The 12,558-nt window shown below is 45.1% G+C and overlaps 1 protein-coding gene and 1 non-coding gene across 28 annotated transcripts in view; both read right to left on the bottom strand.

Annotated features, from left to right (window-relative positions):
- The window catches only part of LOC123845733 (ubiquitin-associated protein 2-like), a 44,963-nt gene that overhangs the window by 11,710 nt on the left and 20,695 nt on the right, over positions 1-12,558 (bottom strand). For all 27 annotated transcript variants that reach the window (XR_010412112.1, XR_010412111.1, XM_064593603.1 and 24 more), the window contains 13 exons: positions 9,066-9,264; positions 8,187-8,464; positions 7,847-8,019; positions 6,722-6,911; positions 5,969-6,023; positions 5,367-5,541; positions 4,964-5,036; positions 3,849-4,044; positions 3,679-3,767; positions 2,431-2,484; positions 1,518-1,599; positions 601-818; positions 9-114 (listed from right to left, as the gene is read on the bottom strand). Coding sequence is in view for 25 of the 27 variants with exons in the window: in XM_064593603.1 (XP_064449673.1) it covers positions 9-114; positions 601-818; positions 1,518-1,599; positions 2,431-2,484; positions 3,679-3,767; positions 3,849-4,044; positions 4,964-5,036; positions 5,367-5,541; positions 5,969-6,023; positions 6,722-6,911; positions 7,847-8,019; positions 8,187-8,464; positions 9,066-9,264 (1,888 nt within the window). In the remaining 2 variants the exon portion in view is untranslated. The remainder of the gene's footprint in view (positions 1-8; positions 115-600; positions 819-1,517; positions 1,600-2,430; positions 2,485-3,678; positions 3,768-3,848; positions 4,045-4,963; positions 5,037-5,366; positions 5,542-5,968; positions 6,024-6,721; positions 6,912-7,846; positions 8,020-8,186; positions 8,465-9,065; positions 9,265-12,558) is intronic.
- Positions 1,669-1,809, bottom strand: LOC123847266 (small nucleolar RNA SNORA58). Its single transcript, XR_006791505.1, has one exon. It is a non-coding gene; the product is annotated as a small nucleolar RNA SNORA58 (small nucleolar RNA).

The following is a 12,558-nucleotide window of genomic DNA, read 5'->3' as shown; positions in this document are numbered from 1 at the left end:
GAGCTTACCAGTGTTGTATCCGTGAGACCCATATCCACTTGGCTGTTGGAAAGGGGTGGCCGATGCATTCACGCTGACATTCACACCATGCTGCTTGGAAGAGGTAGGAGCCACCTGAAGACAAAAGGGCTAGAAGTGAGGTGACATGGTGGCAGAGAACCATTCCCCCCTACCTGTCCTACTCTAGGGATTGGGCATTCAGACGGCTACCATCCTGAGACGGGCAGACCATCCATCTGCTTAGTGAAATGGGCTCTCTACAGAGCTTTTTAAAATCTACCGGTGAAGTCAAGAAATGGTAGTTCAAAGGAAGGGAAGGTGGTAGGTAGCAGCTGGTAATGAAGGAGAGTCTAGGGCACAAAGCTGTATGGGATCACATCCCCTAACCCCTCTTTAGATAATTCTAAGAACAGATAACCTTCATCCCAATACCATCAATTCCAGCCCCCCTCCCTCTGCCAGGCCAGAAACAGGCCAGAGGTGGAACTGTCTCTCCTCATCCATTATTAAAAAGTCATCTAGCCTTGAAGGCAGCTAGGATAGTGTCTGGGGGCTGGGATTCTTCACCACCACAAGGAAAGACCAAGCCCAGGTACTCACAGGGAACACAGCAGGCCCGTACTGGAAGGTGCTGGGGAGGCCCGGGACCCCTGTGTAGTACGGCAGGCTGGTGTAACTATAGCCAGGAGGCAGCGCCGGGTTCAGGAAGGTCTGCTGCGTGGTGTGGTGAGTCTGAGTCTGATTCTGTTGGGGCTGGGCCAAGGTTGTGGCCGGGGCCGGGGAGGAGGCATCCCCACGGCCAAACTTTGTGAGGTCACCTGCGGCAGAAGAGGCTAAATGTATCTGCTGCTTCTTTCACCCCCAACTCCAGAAGGCCCTGATCCAAGACTGTTAAAGTTCGATTCTTTGAATTACGTTTCTTTGTGGCAACATTTAGCACTCTTGAGCACAGTGCTAAGTCAAGCCAAACATCGGATGCCTGTACGATTCTGTGGGAGACAGACCCCCAGAACAAAGCTCCTGCATGATTTCTCTGCCCACTCCTATCCTTCTGGCCTTCCCCTGCTTCCCCTCCACGAGGAACACTCCATGCTGAACTCAAAACACATTAACAGCTCAGGAAAAAAGGTAGGTCAAAGAGGACGAGAGATCAGGCATAAAAAGAAGGATCATGGCCTAGCAAGGCACTAAGACTGCCACTGTGCGCAGGGAACAGGAGTGGAGAGGAGCAGAGGAAGTCCAGTTCAAGCACTGTACTTCCTGGCAAAGACTGGAGGATGACAGAAAACTAAGGCAAGATGTCACCTGGAACCACAGGGAGACAGCAAAGTGGGATGAGAAGGAAATCATCTTCTGCAGCATTCCAGATCTACCCACCCTGATTCATCACATCCATTCTATACCTTCTGCCAAAGATCTTAATTAAAGTAAGAACTGGGTCCCTTCTTGCTATTAATCAGGTTTCTTCCACCAATCCCAACACACTCTCCCTTCATTCGGCCCCACCCCAGCCATACCAGAGTAAGGGTTGCTGGCCAGGCTACCATCCCTCCCAGTCAGCGGAGTGGTGGGCGTGGGAAATGGGATGCTGTAGTAATCCTAGAAGAGAGAAATCAAAGAGCAGACACTCAATGACACTCACTCCCCCGCAGGAGTAACAGCAAAGCACAATGTTGGGAGTGCTGCAATTTATCCAGCCACTGATTCAGCTGGCTAGGGCTGGCACGAACTCCAAGTTACTCTCGCATACACTGTCCCCCTTGCCTGGACACAAACAAGCACAGTCAGACAAGGTCTACGGGTATGCCCACCAGGAAACACATCAAGTCCATCAGAACCAATGATATTCTCAAATCTTTAGATACATCCCTAACAGTTTACTGCTACCGAAAAATAGATTGCCTTGGGGCGCCTGGGTGGCTCAGTTGGTTAAGCGACTGCCTTCGGCTCAGGTCATGATCCCGGGGTCCTGGGATCGAGCCCCATGTCGGGCTCCCTGCCCAGCGGGGAGTCTGCTTCTCCCTCTCCCACTCCCCCTGCTTGTGTTCCCCCTCACGCTGTCTCTGTCAATTAAATAAATAAATAAAATCTTAAAAAAAAAAAAAAAGAAAAATAGATTGCCTTTCTGTAATTCAAAGCACCTGACACATACGGAAAAAGCATCCAGAGAGCTCCAGAGTACTCTGAGCTACAGATTAGGTTAAAATTTGTTTACTTCAAAGAACTCAACAAGTGATTAAAAAGTTACCTTCAGTTAAAACCACTTCCCAAGTCCCTGTGTTCTAAGAGATCTTGAGAATCAGTCTGTGTGTGGAGGTACAGACTGGGGAAGAGCTAAGCCTGTGACTTATCAACTGAACACCTGAAATAATCCCTAAACAATAAGGTGAAGATCGCTTTCTTTTCCAACGCTCTACACCACATACTCACCAAGGGAAATCTTGTCTGAAGCATCTGTAAGTCATCATAACCATATACTTGTGGCTGGAAGATACAAACACGTAACAATATTAATAGGAACTGGTTATCATCGGAGCAAACCAAGGTGCTAAGAAACATGATAAATCATTCCTAGGAAGAACAGGACATAGATTACTTGTATCAGGTTCCTTTAAGAGGAAAGAAGTGAAGAACAAAGAGATTAAGTGATTCCTGAAAGGTCTTAAAGCTTTCCTTGAACTACATACCACCCTGATTCAACTAGGCTGCATCCCTCCACTCTGGCAACAGCGGGACAGACAGGAGCCACGTACGAACAGCCTGTTTTACTCTCTATTCTATCAGTCTTTGTCATACCCTTCAAAAACATGGCTTAAGATTTATCTCCTTCAGCAAGGATTCACATTTTACTCTTGTTTTCTCTAACGTATGGGTACTAAGGTGGTACGGTTATTAAAAAATGGGTAGGGGTGCTGGGTGGCACAGTCAGTTAAACATCCATCTGACTCAGTTTTGGGTGGGGCCATGATCTCAGGGTCGCGAGATTGAGCCCCATGTTGGGGTCCGCGCTCAGCACTGAATCTGCTTAAGATTCTCTCTCTCTCTCTCTGCCCCTCCCACTCATGCGCTCTCTCAAATAAATAAGTAAAATCTTAAAAAAAAAAAAAATAAAAATAAAAAACATTACTGGATGTTTCCTCTGTATGATATTCACCTAGACACTCTATCTGGGGAGCAAGAACACGTCTTTTTAAACATTTCAAAATAAATACCCTTCATCTTAACAGACACCGAATCAAGGAATTTGATAGAAGAAACACCAGGACAAAAAACTACCAATGTCCATCGCCTACTCTCAGATAGTCCCCAGATCGGGTCAGGGAACTCTGCTCTGACTGGTCAGAGCCAGCAAAGACCCTCCAAGACAGGGAATCAATTCAACCAGAGAAAATAATTATCTGAGAAACCGAAAGGGATTCCAGGTGGACACTCTGGCCTTTAGCTTCAGAGGCCCAGAATCTGTGTTTCATGCAGAGAAAATACACAATAGAAGAAATGGCCTTTGTTTAGTCCTCCCCCTCTAGAAATGATTAGTTCTTCCCAAAAACCTGTTTGCTTACATATGACAGCCACTCATTTATTTGGTATTTTAATTATAGTCTTCCACCTGAAGCCAGAGCTGTAAAGAGTAGCCACCTCATCTTCATCATTTGGAGAAGGCACTTCGGTCTCACTTACCGGGTAGGCGTGTAACAGCCCTGGAGCCATAATGTACGGATTAGGCAACAATGGCGGGACCCCAGGAGGGAGGTTGGGAGGAGCTTTTCCTAAAAAGAGAAATCACTTTTATCCTGTCACACAATTACTTCTCAATCCTCTGTCCCAGAAGAATGCCAGCCACCTTCTACCTGAAGTTGTAGCAACTGAGCTCCGAGTCGAGGCTGTGACGGTGGAGTTACTGCTGAGGCTGAGGCCCAAGCTGCTGCCGCTGTTGAGACTGGAGGAGACACTGACCACCGGGGGAGGCGCAGAAACCGTGCTGGACGCGGTAGAGAAAGTGCTGGAGGAAGAATGGAGGTTCGCCTCACTGTCCACGCTTGTGTGCTTAAAAAAGGGGGAGCAGCGAAAGACAGGAGGAAACAGTGATTAGCAAAACAGGTCAGGAGAGAGGCACACTCCCTTCTGCTGGTGAGAGCACATCATCCGCCCAATTAAAAAGGCTGCGGCAGAGTTCTGGGTGCCCTCTGCCAAAGGAGCCAGAAGAAATTACTAATTATCCTCCAGCTACATATTTCCCAAGAGTCATCAGTCAGGGGTGGTTAACAACAGACCCCCTGCAAATCATCCCCCGTCAGAGAGGCACAGAGCAAGCGGGGACGAACACCCCAGAAACCAATGCTGGCTGGCCAACGAATGGTTTAAGTCAAGGAAATACATCCTCATCTTCTCTCCCACATTCTCCTTCACTAGTTCAGCAAGTTCTGATGAATTTGAACCTCAAATGGTATATCTGAGGAAAAAGAGACTTCTAAGGAAGCCTTAGCACTCATTATCTTTCCCTGGTTTCTGGCAAACCAGACACCTTTGCCCAGAATGGGTCTTCCTCACCATCTCAGCCTAATTCCACAAATGGTTGTTCTAAATCACAAGAGTGAAATCAATGATTTGATCAAAAGTTTTCATCTACCTCCACTTTCATAGGATGCCCAGACTCACACTGATGATTTTCAGCACCTATGTGCAGCATATCCCAGACCAAGAAATAAGAACAGCCACCCCAGTGAGAAAGGGACGTTCTTACAGCATTTATCCGAACATACAAAGTCCTACCTACTTCAGTGTGAGAAGAAAAAAAAGTCACACAAAGACGCAGGAGTCACATCCTGGGTTTGGGGAACTGGCCCACAGCTCTGTAGTGTTTCTGGATTCTCCCGCCTTGGCCACCTCATGAAGAGATTTCCAAGAATCCCTTCTTGAGAAGTGTAAGAAAACCACACTTCCTCTCTTGGAGCATCATACTTACCAAAAGAGTGGATGTCGAAGTGCGCCCAGAAGATGTGGATGACGAAAGGGTATTTTGCTGCGTGGATAACGTGCTGCAAAGAAGAGGATGCCATCGGCCACAGAGCTATGATTACGTGACCTAGAGCTTCCGTCAAGAACACGGGTGAGGAGATGAGGCGGAATACGGGACCAAGGAGACCTGAGATCATGGGGAGCACAGTGGCCAGCCGAGGGCAGGGAGCAGACACAGCGAGAGTGGCTGCTGAGAAGGGAGAACAGGCCTCCTCTGCTTCTACTTCCCGTAGCTTTCAGGTCATCCACCTCACTAATGTGGCCCCTGCCAGGCAGCAGGGACAGGACGGAGACAGAGAGCTCTGTTACTGCTCCTCCCGACCCCAACGTTCAGCCACGACCCAAATCACCTGCTGTGTTGTGTGGTGGTAGCATTTGGACTCTCCTCACTGTGGCTCAAACCGCCCAAGGAGGATGAGTGTTGACTGGCTGTTGTCAGTAAGGAAGCTGCAGACACCGTTTCGCTGAGAGGGGGGATGCCAGAAGTGGAAGGTGAGTCAGATTTCACAGCAGCGCCTGTAGCACCTGGAAGTAAAGAATAAATAATTGACCTCATCAGGGGAAAGGAAGTGTCTATGAGAAGTACAGAAATGACCCCTGGTCATGGGAGTCCCAGGCTGTCCCCAAGCCGAGAGTACTCAGTTATTTAATAATGGACCATGTGTGTTTAGGGAGCCCCTCTCTCCCTCCCTTCCTCTCTTTTCTAAATTCCAAGCATTTCAGAGCACTGATCTCATTTATCCAACAAAAGGAACCAAGGGTATTATCCTGTTCTAAAACACAGAAACTGAAAACTTAGGTTTGTTTGATATTAAATAGCAAGGCAGAACCAAATGAAGACTATAACCAGAAGAGCCATGACTCTTCTCACTATAATCTAAGGAAAGCAAAAAGTACTGAGAGGAGAGAAAAAACACTACAACATAGAGGAAAAGGCCTGGAGAACACTCACCTTCAACAGATTGCGTGGTCTGTAACTGCGTGGCCTGCACAGAGCTGAAGCCATTCTGGTACAAGAGAACAGAGGAGTAAGAAACACAAAATTAAGTGAATAGGTCAAGTTAGCACTGACTCAGCTTAATTTCCATCAACAAATCTTTCAGAAAATTCTGCAAGCTAACCAAAGGATTAATGTAATGCAGACTACCCAAACAAAATGACAAGAACTTAAAATGGAAATGAAAACAAGGTATACCAATCCTGTGTGACCAACAGCAGCAGAAGGCAAGCCCCAAACTGCTCGAGAGACCCCACACCCAGAACAGACACAGCAAAGGCCTAAGTCTAGGGCCCCAGGGGGAGGACGGGGAAGTCCGGCAGTTCAGCCAAACCAGCCACTGTGTTGGGTGCATCTGACCGTCACTCCACAGCACTTCTGGGACATGCTCTCCCCTCACCGGGCCGATACACACCCAGAAGTCTAGCACTCAGATCTTCCCAGAAAAGTAAACAACTATTTGACATTGATTCTACTACAAAGAACGAATCTTTACTGCAAAGAGAGAGGTTTTCTGGCTCTGAAACTCCAGGCTTGCTGAAAAGAACTTTCTAATTTCACCAACCACAGAAATGTGCTTTTTCCAGCTTCTCAATCAGCACTTCTGAGGTATCCCAGCACCATTTGTCATGAAGTGAAACACTAACACTGAAGAGACTCTGCCCAATATTGTCCTAACCAGCACCCAGAGACTCGTAAAGCCACTACCTTTGCCTGAGTCAGGTCCTTTTGGGGTGATGAGGAGATGGAGCTGGGGTACCGTCGAGTCTGTGTGGACCTCTGTTCATACAGAGGACCCTGAGCATTATTTGGGGAGGTATAGGTTGTCGACTGAATTGGACCGCTCTGATAACCGGACTCCTGACTCTGGTTAGATGAAATTGTGGATGAAGATTCACTGTGGGGAATGCAGAAGGAAAATCTCAGAAAAACAAAGCAGAACAGATCCACTAATACTAAGGAAATGGTGGAGATCTTCTACTACAGTAATTCGATTACAATCAAAAAGAAAACTTCCAGCAACAAATAAAAAACAATTTTCTCCTGACAATAGGTATTTCACATCCTATAAAGTCAGGGGTTTAAACTAAAACAGCTACCCTACATTCTGCTGTTTTAAGAAAAAGAGGCAAAAGCAGAAAGGATAGACCACTCCTGATCCCTCTGATACATCCTAACATGAACCCTAAGCACAAGGAAAGTCACCTTTTGCTCATATTCATTAGGAATTCTGAGCTCCTGGCTCTCTCAGAAACCCTATTAGATATAAGGTTACTGGTAAAACTCTCCCGAGAAGAACTTTTAAAATATTCACATGCATTAATGGCAATTATGATTCAACAGATTAGGCTAGGGCCTAACACCTATATTTTTAAATTCGAAGGACTGAGGAAAATAGCCTAGTCCCAGAAATTCCTCCAGGATTTTCTATTGCTTATGCTGGCCCTCCCAGATAGTTATCAGAGGAGGTAGGAAAGGTTCCGTTTAACTTGTGTGATATATCAGTGCTACATCTTTTCTAGGAGGCCAGAGTCATACCCTTCGTAGGCATAAGGCCCACACCAAAGGACCAAATGTGTCAGAGGCCTTGTTAGCCAGATGCCAAAGTCCTCTCACTCTAAAAGTACCCAAGAGGCATATCTCCACCTGTTTAGAATTACAGATAATCCTAGTTCAACAGTATTTTGAAATGCTTAACAAAATGCTACAATCGGGTACTTTTCCTTCACTCAGTCAGAGGCTCAGCCTCTTCGGAATTATAGGAATCAGCAAGAGACTCAGGAAAAGTAGGAAAAGCCCAATAAAAAGTCTTATGATTGAGGTTTCCTCTACCTGGCCGTGCTGGTATAGAGGCTACTTGGAGCCTGGCTTGAAGAGGCGCTCGTGGTGGGGGTGGACTCATAATCGGAAAGGACGGGCTCTGACCCAAACTGCAATGCCCCAAACTGCAGGTTTAGCCCTGAGATATCTGCTGAGCCAGGCATCTCCACAGCCAGAGCAGGAATCTGTAAAGAGAAGATAATGGTTTTATTACAACCTTACCGTAAGACTAACAACAACAACAACAACAAAACCCTCTGCTTCAAATTTGCAGACTATCCCCTACAATCTCAATTCCCAAATCCCATACCCCTTTTGCCCTAAGACGACACCCATCTCAAAGTTCAGGTACCTTTGAAGTCAAGGAGGCCTTTTTCTTCTGTTGTTTCAATTTTTGCTGAGCCGGCTGAGGGCTAGAGGACTGGTTGTCTGAAGACCCGGGAGACATCTGTGGGGCCGAGGTGGATTTGCTTGGCAAAGGAGAAGAGGGGGGCGGAGGTGCGGCTGTGGAGGTAACCACTGCGGGTGGCTTCTCCTGAAGGAACACCTCCATCATGGTTGACGATGGGGTGAATGCCTGGCGTTTAGTAAAGGGGCTGTGTACTGCTGAATCATTTGGGTTCTTCAAATCTGCATGAAGAAACCCAATATGTATGAGACCAAAGATGCTGATAAACCTCAATAAAATGCCATTTTCCTACTCTAGAGCCACAAAACGAGGCCCTCAAGATTCAGTACCTCATATAAACAGGCTCTCTTTTAGGGCTTACTATCATTTCTAAAAGTGATAATCACTGGATCATACCTGTTCTAAATACAGCCTAATCAAGTCAGCACTATTACCCTACCTGTGTAAGACAGGAATCTAGGAACTGTCCATATTTAAAGTGTAGGATCCTAAAATGGCCAAGTCCATGAAACTTCTCAAAGGCAACGTGTTGTTTTCAAACACTAAAAACCAATCTAGGGAGAATCCAAAAACCCCCAGGTCAACTGAAGACTGCAACTATAAATGTGTCTAATTCTGATAAAGAGATACTGAGCCTCAACTTTTCACTATTCCCTAGCTTTCTGAACTCAGCCTGACTAGGGGAAAATTGGTATGGGATACTAGCCAGCTGGCTGCCTTTCTCCTGACTTCAAGACATATTCTCCACCCTCGACTCCTGCCAGCTTCTGGCATTAATGCTCCAATGCTTAAAGAATTCAAGTCACTTTCCATCCTTCTCACCGTACTGCACCAGCGATGGGGACTGTGAGGCGGAGCCCATGTCCCAAGAAGAGGTGGTGGTGGTTCCAGACTGAGAATGCTGTGCCGCCAACTGGGCCAGGGCCTGAGCAGTCTTGAACTGCTCCAAGAACTGCGAGCCCGTGGTGCTGCCACCTTTGGCTTCGCCGACATCACCAAATCCTTTCCCTAACATGCTCACCTGTAGATCAACACAGAGATGAAAGAAATCTACAGCAAGCAGATGTGTTTGCTACTCAGAAAGATACTTCTCTATAGTGAGAGCCAGTAGAGATCAGACAAGTAAAGAAAGTCAGCAGACTGAGTACACAGTCTAGTCCTTTAGAGCACAATCTCTGGAGTCAGACTGCCTGGGTTCAAATCCTGGCTACATAATCACGGAAAACTTATTTGTAGGGACGCCTGGGTGGCTCAGTTGATTAAGCGACTACCTTCGGCTCAGGTCATGATCCTGGAGTCCCGGGATCGAGCCCCGCATCGGGCTCCCTGCTCAGCCGGAAGCCTGCTTCTCCCTCTCCCACACCCCCTACTTGTGTTCCCCCTCACGCTCTCTTTCTGTCAATTAAATAAATAAATAAAATCTTAAAAAAAAAAAAAAAGAAAACGTATTTGTAATTTCTCTGGACCTCATTTTCCTCACCTGAGAATAGAAATGAAAATAGTACCGCATAAAATTTTAGGAGGATTAAACAAACAATGTACATAAAAAAGAATTTAATATGTGCATGGCACATAATAAGCACTCAAAACAATGAGAACCATTAAAATTTATACCATCATTTCCTCCTCAGGGATAAAGATCTAATGACTAGAGGGAATTTTTTCCCTTTTAAGTTTTAAATCAACCAGTATGTGATTATTAAATTAATATGAAGGTTAATATAAAATTTCACTTTAGCCATTAATGTCCTTGCCCTCTCCACTAAGTAGCCGAAAAGTAACAAGAACTAACTGGAGCTTCACCTCAATGCTGCTCTTAAGTAGCACAGGAGCCAAAGAAGAGAAGCTAAGGGCCTATCAAAACTTCTGCACTGGACAATCAAGTAACGAGTCAATATGATTTGTTTTATCTGGATGTATCCAAGTTCTATACAGTAACCATGAATAACAAAGCAAAATTTACTCTTAATGCTTTTGGGAGATTTGCCCCATTCCTACTGCCAGGAAAGAAGACCAGCCTTGTCCAGAAGATGAACTATGTGGCCTTGACTACTTCAAAACACCTTCAAGGAGATTTAAAATCTAGTTGTCCTTAGGTTCTTACCCAACCTACCGTCCTCATCAACACTGAGCAGTGTTGTTTTTTTTTTTTAAGATTTATTTATTTGAGGGGCGCCTGGGTGGCTCAGTCGTTAAGCATCTGCCTTCGGCTCAGGTCATGATCCCAGGGTCCTGGGATAGAGCCCCACCTCAGGCTCCCTGCTCAGCGGGAAGCTTGCTTCTCCCTCCCCCACTCTCCCTGCTTGTGTTCCCTCTCTCGCTGTGTCTCTCTCTGTCAAATAAATAAATAAAATCTTTAAAAAAAAAAAAAGATTTATTTATTTGAGAGAGAAAGAGCGCACGAACTGGGGGGGGGGAGGGGGGGCCGCGTGGTACAGAGGGAGAGAATCCCAAGCAGACTCCCTATTGAGCACAGAACCCAATGCAGGGCTCAATCTCTCGACCCCGAGATCACCTCAGCCAAAACCAAGAGGGACACTTAACTGAGCCACCCAGGCACCCCTAAGCAGTGCTTTCTTATACAAAACCAATCTGTCCAACCCAAGGTAAGACATTTTTCCCACGTCAATCTATATCACAAGATTATACAAACAAAAACAAAACACCAGAAGTCGAGTTAAAAGTATGAGATCGTGGCAAAGAGATGATCGAACATAGCAATGATTATCAGATAGTCTGCAAGTGCAAAGCTTTACATTAAAGGCACAGCATGTTAGATAATGTCCACATATTATACATGATGATGGGGACTTCCTACATTATTTACATCTATTAAATTTTTTTTTTAAAGATTTTATTTATTTATTTGAGAGAGAGAGAATGAGAGACAGAGAGCACGAGAGGGAAGAGGGTCAGAGGGAGAAGCAGACCCCCTGCTGAGCAGGGAGCCCGATGCGGGACTCGATCCCGGGACTCCAGGATCATGACCGGAGCCGAAGGCAGTCGCTTAACCAACTGAGCCACCCAGGCGCCCTACATCTATTAAATTTTAAGGGAAATCAATCCTCTAACATTTACTCTTAATAGGAAAAAAATTAAATAGCATTCTGATTAATACAGCTAATGGGAAGAACACAATGGTATTTTTATTTATTTTTACAATGGTATTTTTATTTAGCTTAACATCATGTGACACATTAAATAGAATGTTAAGATAAATGAAATATGCTGAAAATTTGATACCAGAGTTTGAATTTGGTTGTAAATCTTTACAATCCAGACATTAAAAAGGCAATTAAAAGAGATACAGAGCACTTCACCACATTTTCCCGCCATTTATCTCAAGGGTTGGCAGTTATTTCCTTAACTTTATGACCCCTTCTTACGGCTTTTGTCTCATTCTCTCTTTTTTTGTTGAGAGAGAGAGAGAGAGAGGGCATGTGCGCGCGTGTGCTCACACAAGCGAGCACAAACAGGCTCCCCACTGAGCAGGGAGCCCCACTCGGGACTCGATCTCAGGACATCACGACCTGAGCCAAAGGCAGATGCTTAACCAACTGAGCTACCCAGGCGTCCTTCATTCTCTCTCTTTTAATCCTGACGCTTTGCTCCCTGTCCCTTCTTCCCCACCTTTCCTCACTTGTCACCTTTCATATATGGCAGAACATCAATCACCAAATTACTACTGACACGCACAGAAAAATTTTTAGACAATAGTTAAAAAACTGACAGTTCCGATTAGAGACTAACTCAGCAGTTTTATATTTAAAATAATTACTATAATCCTACTACTGGAAAAATAAAATTATATGCACACACAAGGTCTCTTACCTCTCACAACTACAGTATACCTCCACCAAAAAATAAACAAACAGACAGAAAGGGAAAAGCAAAAAGAAAAAAAGGAAAGTAGTTCTTCTTAGGATTTGCTGACTATAAAAAAAATTGGTTCCCCCGTGATCTCCTTATTTGCTGCAAATAAAGTTTCCTTTCTGTGACAACTCAAGTAATAGTAAAAAATATTGGTTCATCGTCTTTGTTTAGTTTAAATGATTTCTTTGCTATAGTTAATGACCTTAAATTTTTTAACTGAATCAGTAAGTCACATGCCGTAAGTACTCCAAGTATTAATAAACAATACCACTGGCGCCCCCACATTCGTATAGCCCTTATTCACGACCTTATTTCATCTTTCTACAGCTCAGTAAGGCAGGCAAAGCAAGTACTCTTATCCCTGCTTCCTGAGAACGGGAGTAATAGATAGTAAGTAGAAACTTTCATGAAAACTTCAAGTTTTTGTAAGCCTAGTCCAGAA

The sequence above is a fragment of the Mirounga angustirostris genome, unplaced genomic scaffold, assembly GCF_029215605.1.
Source record: "Mirounga angustirostris isolate CCGP_5_RB_7025 unplaced genomic scaffold, mMirAng1.0.hap1 SCAF_6, whole genome shotgun sequence".
NCBI lineage: Eukaryota > Metazoa > Chordata > Mammalia > Carnivora > Phocidae > Mirounga > Mirounga angustirostris.
This window is presented reverse-complemented; position numbering and strand designations above follow the sequence as displayed.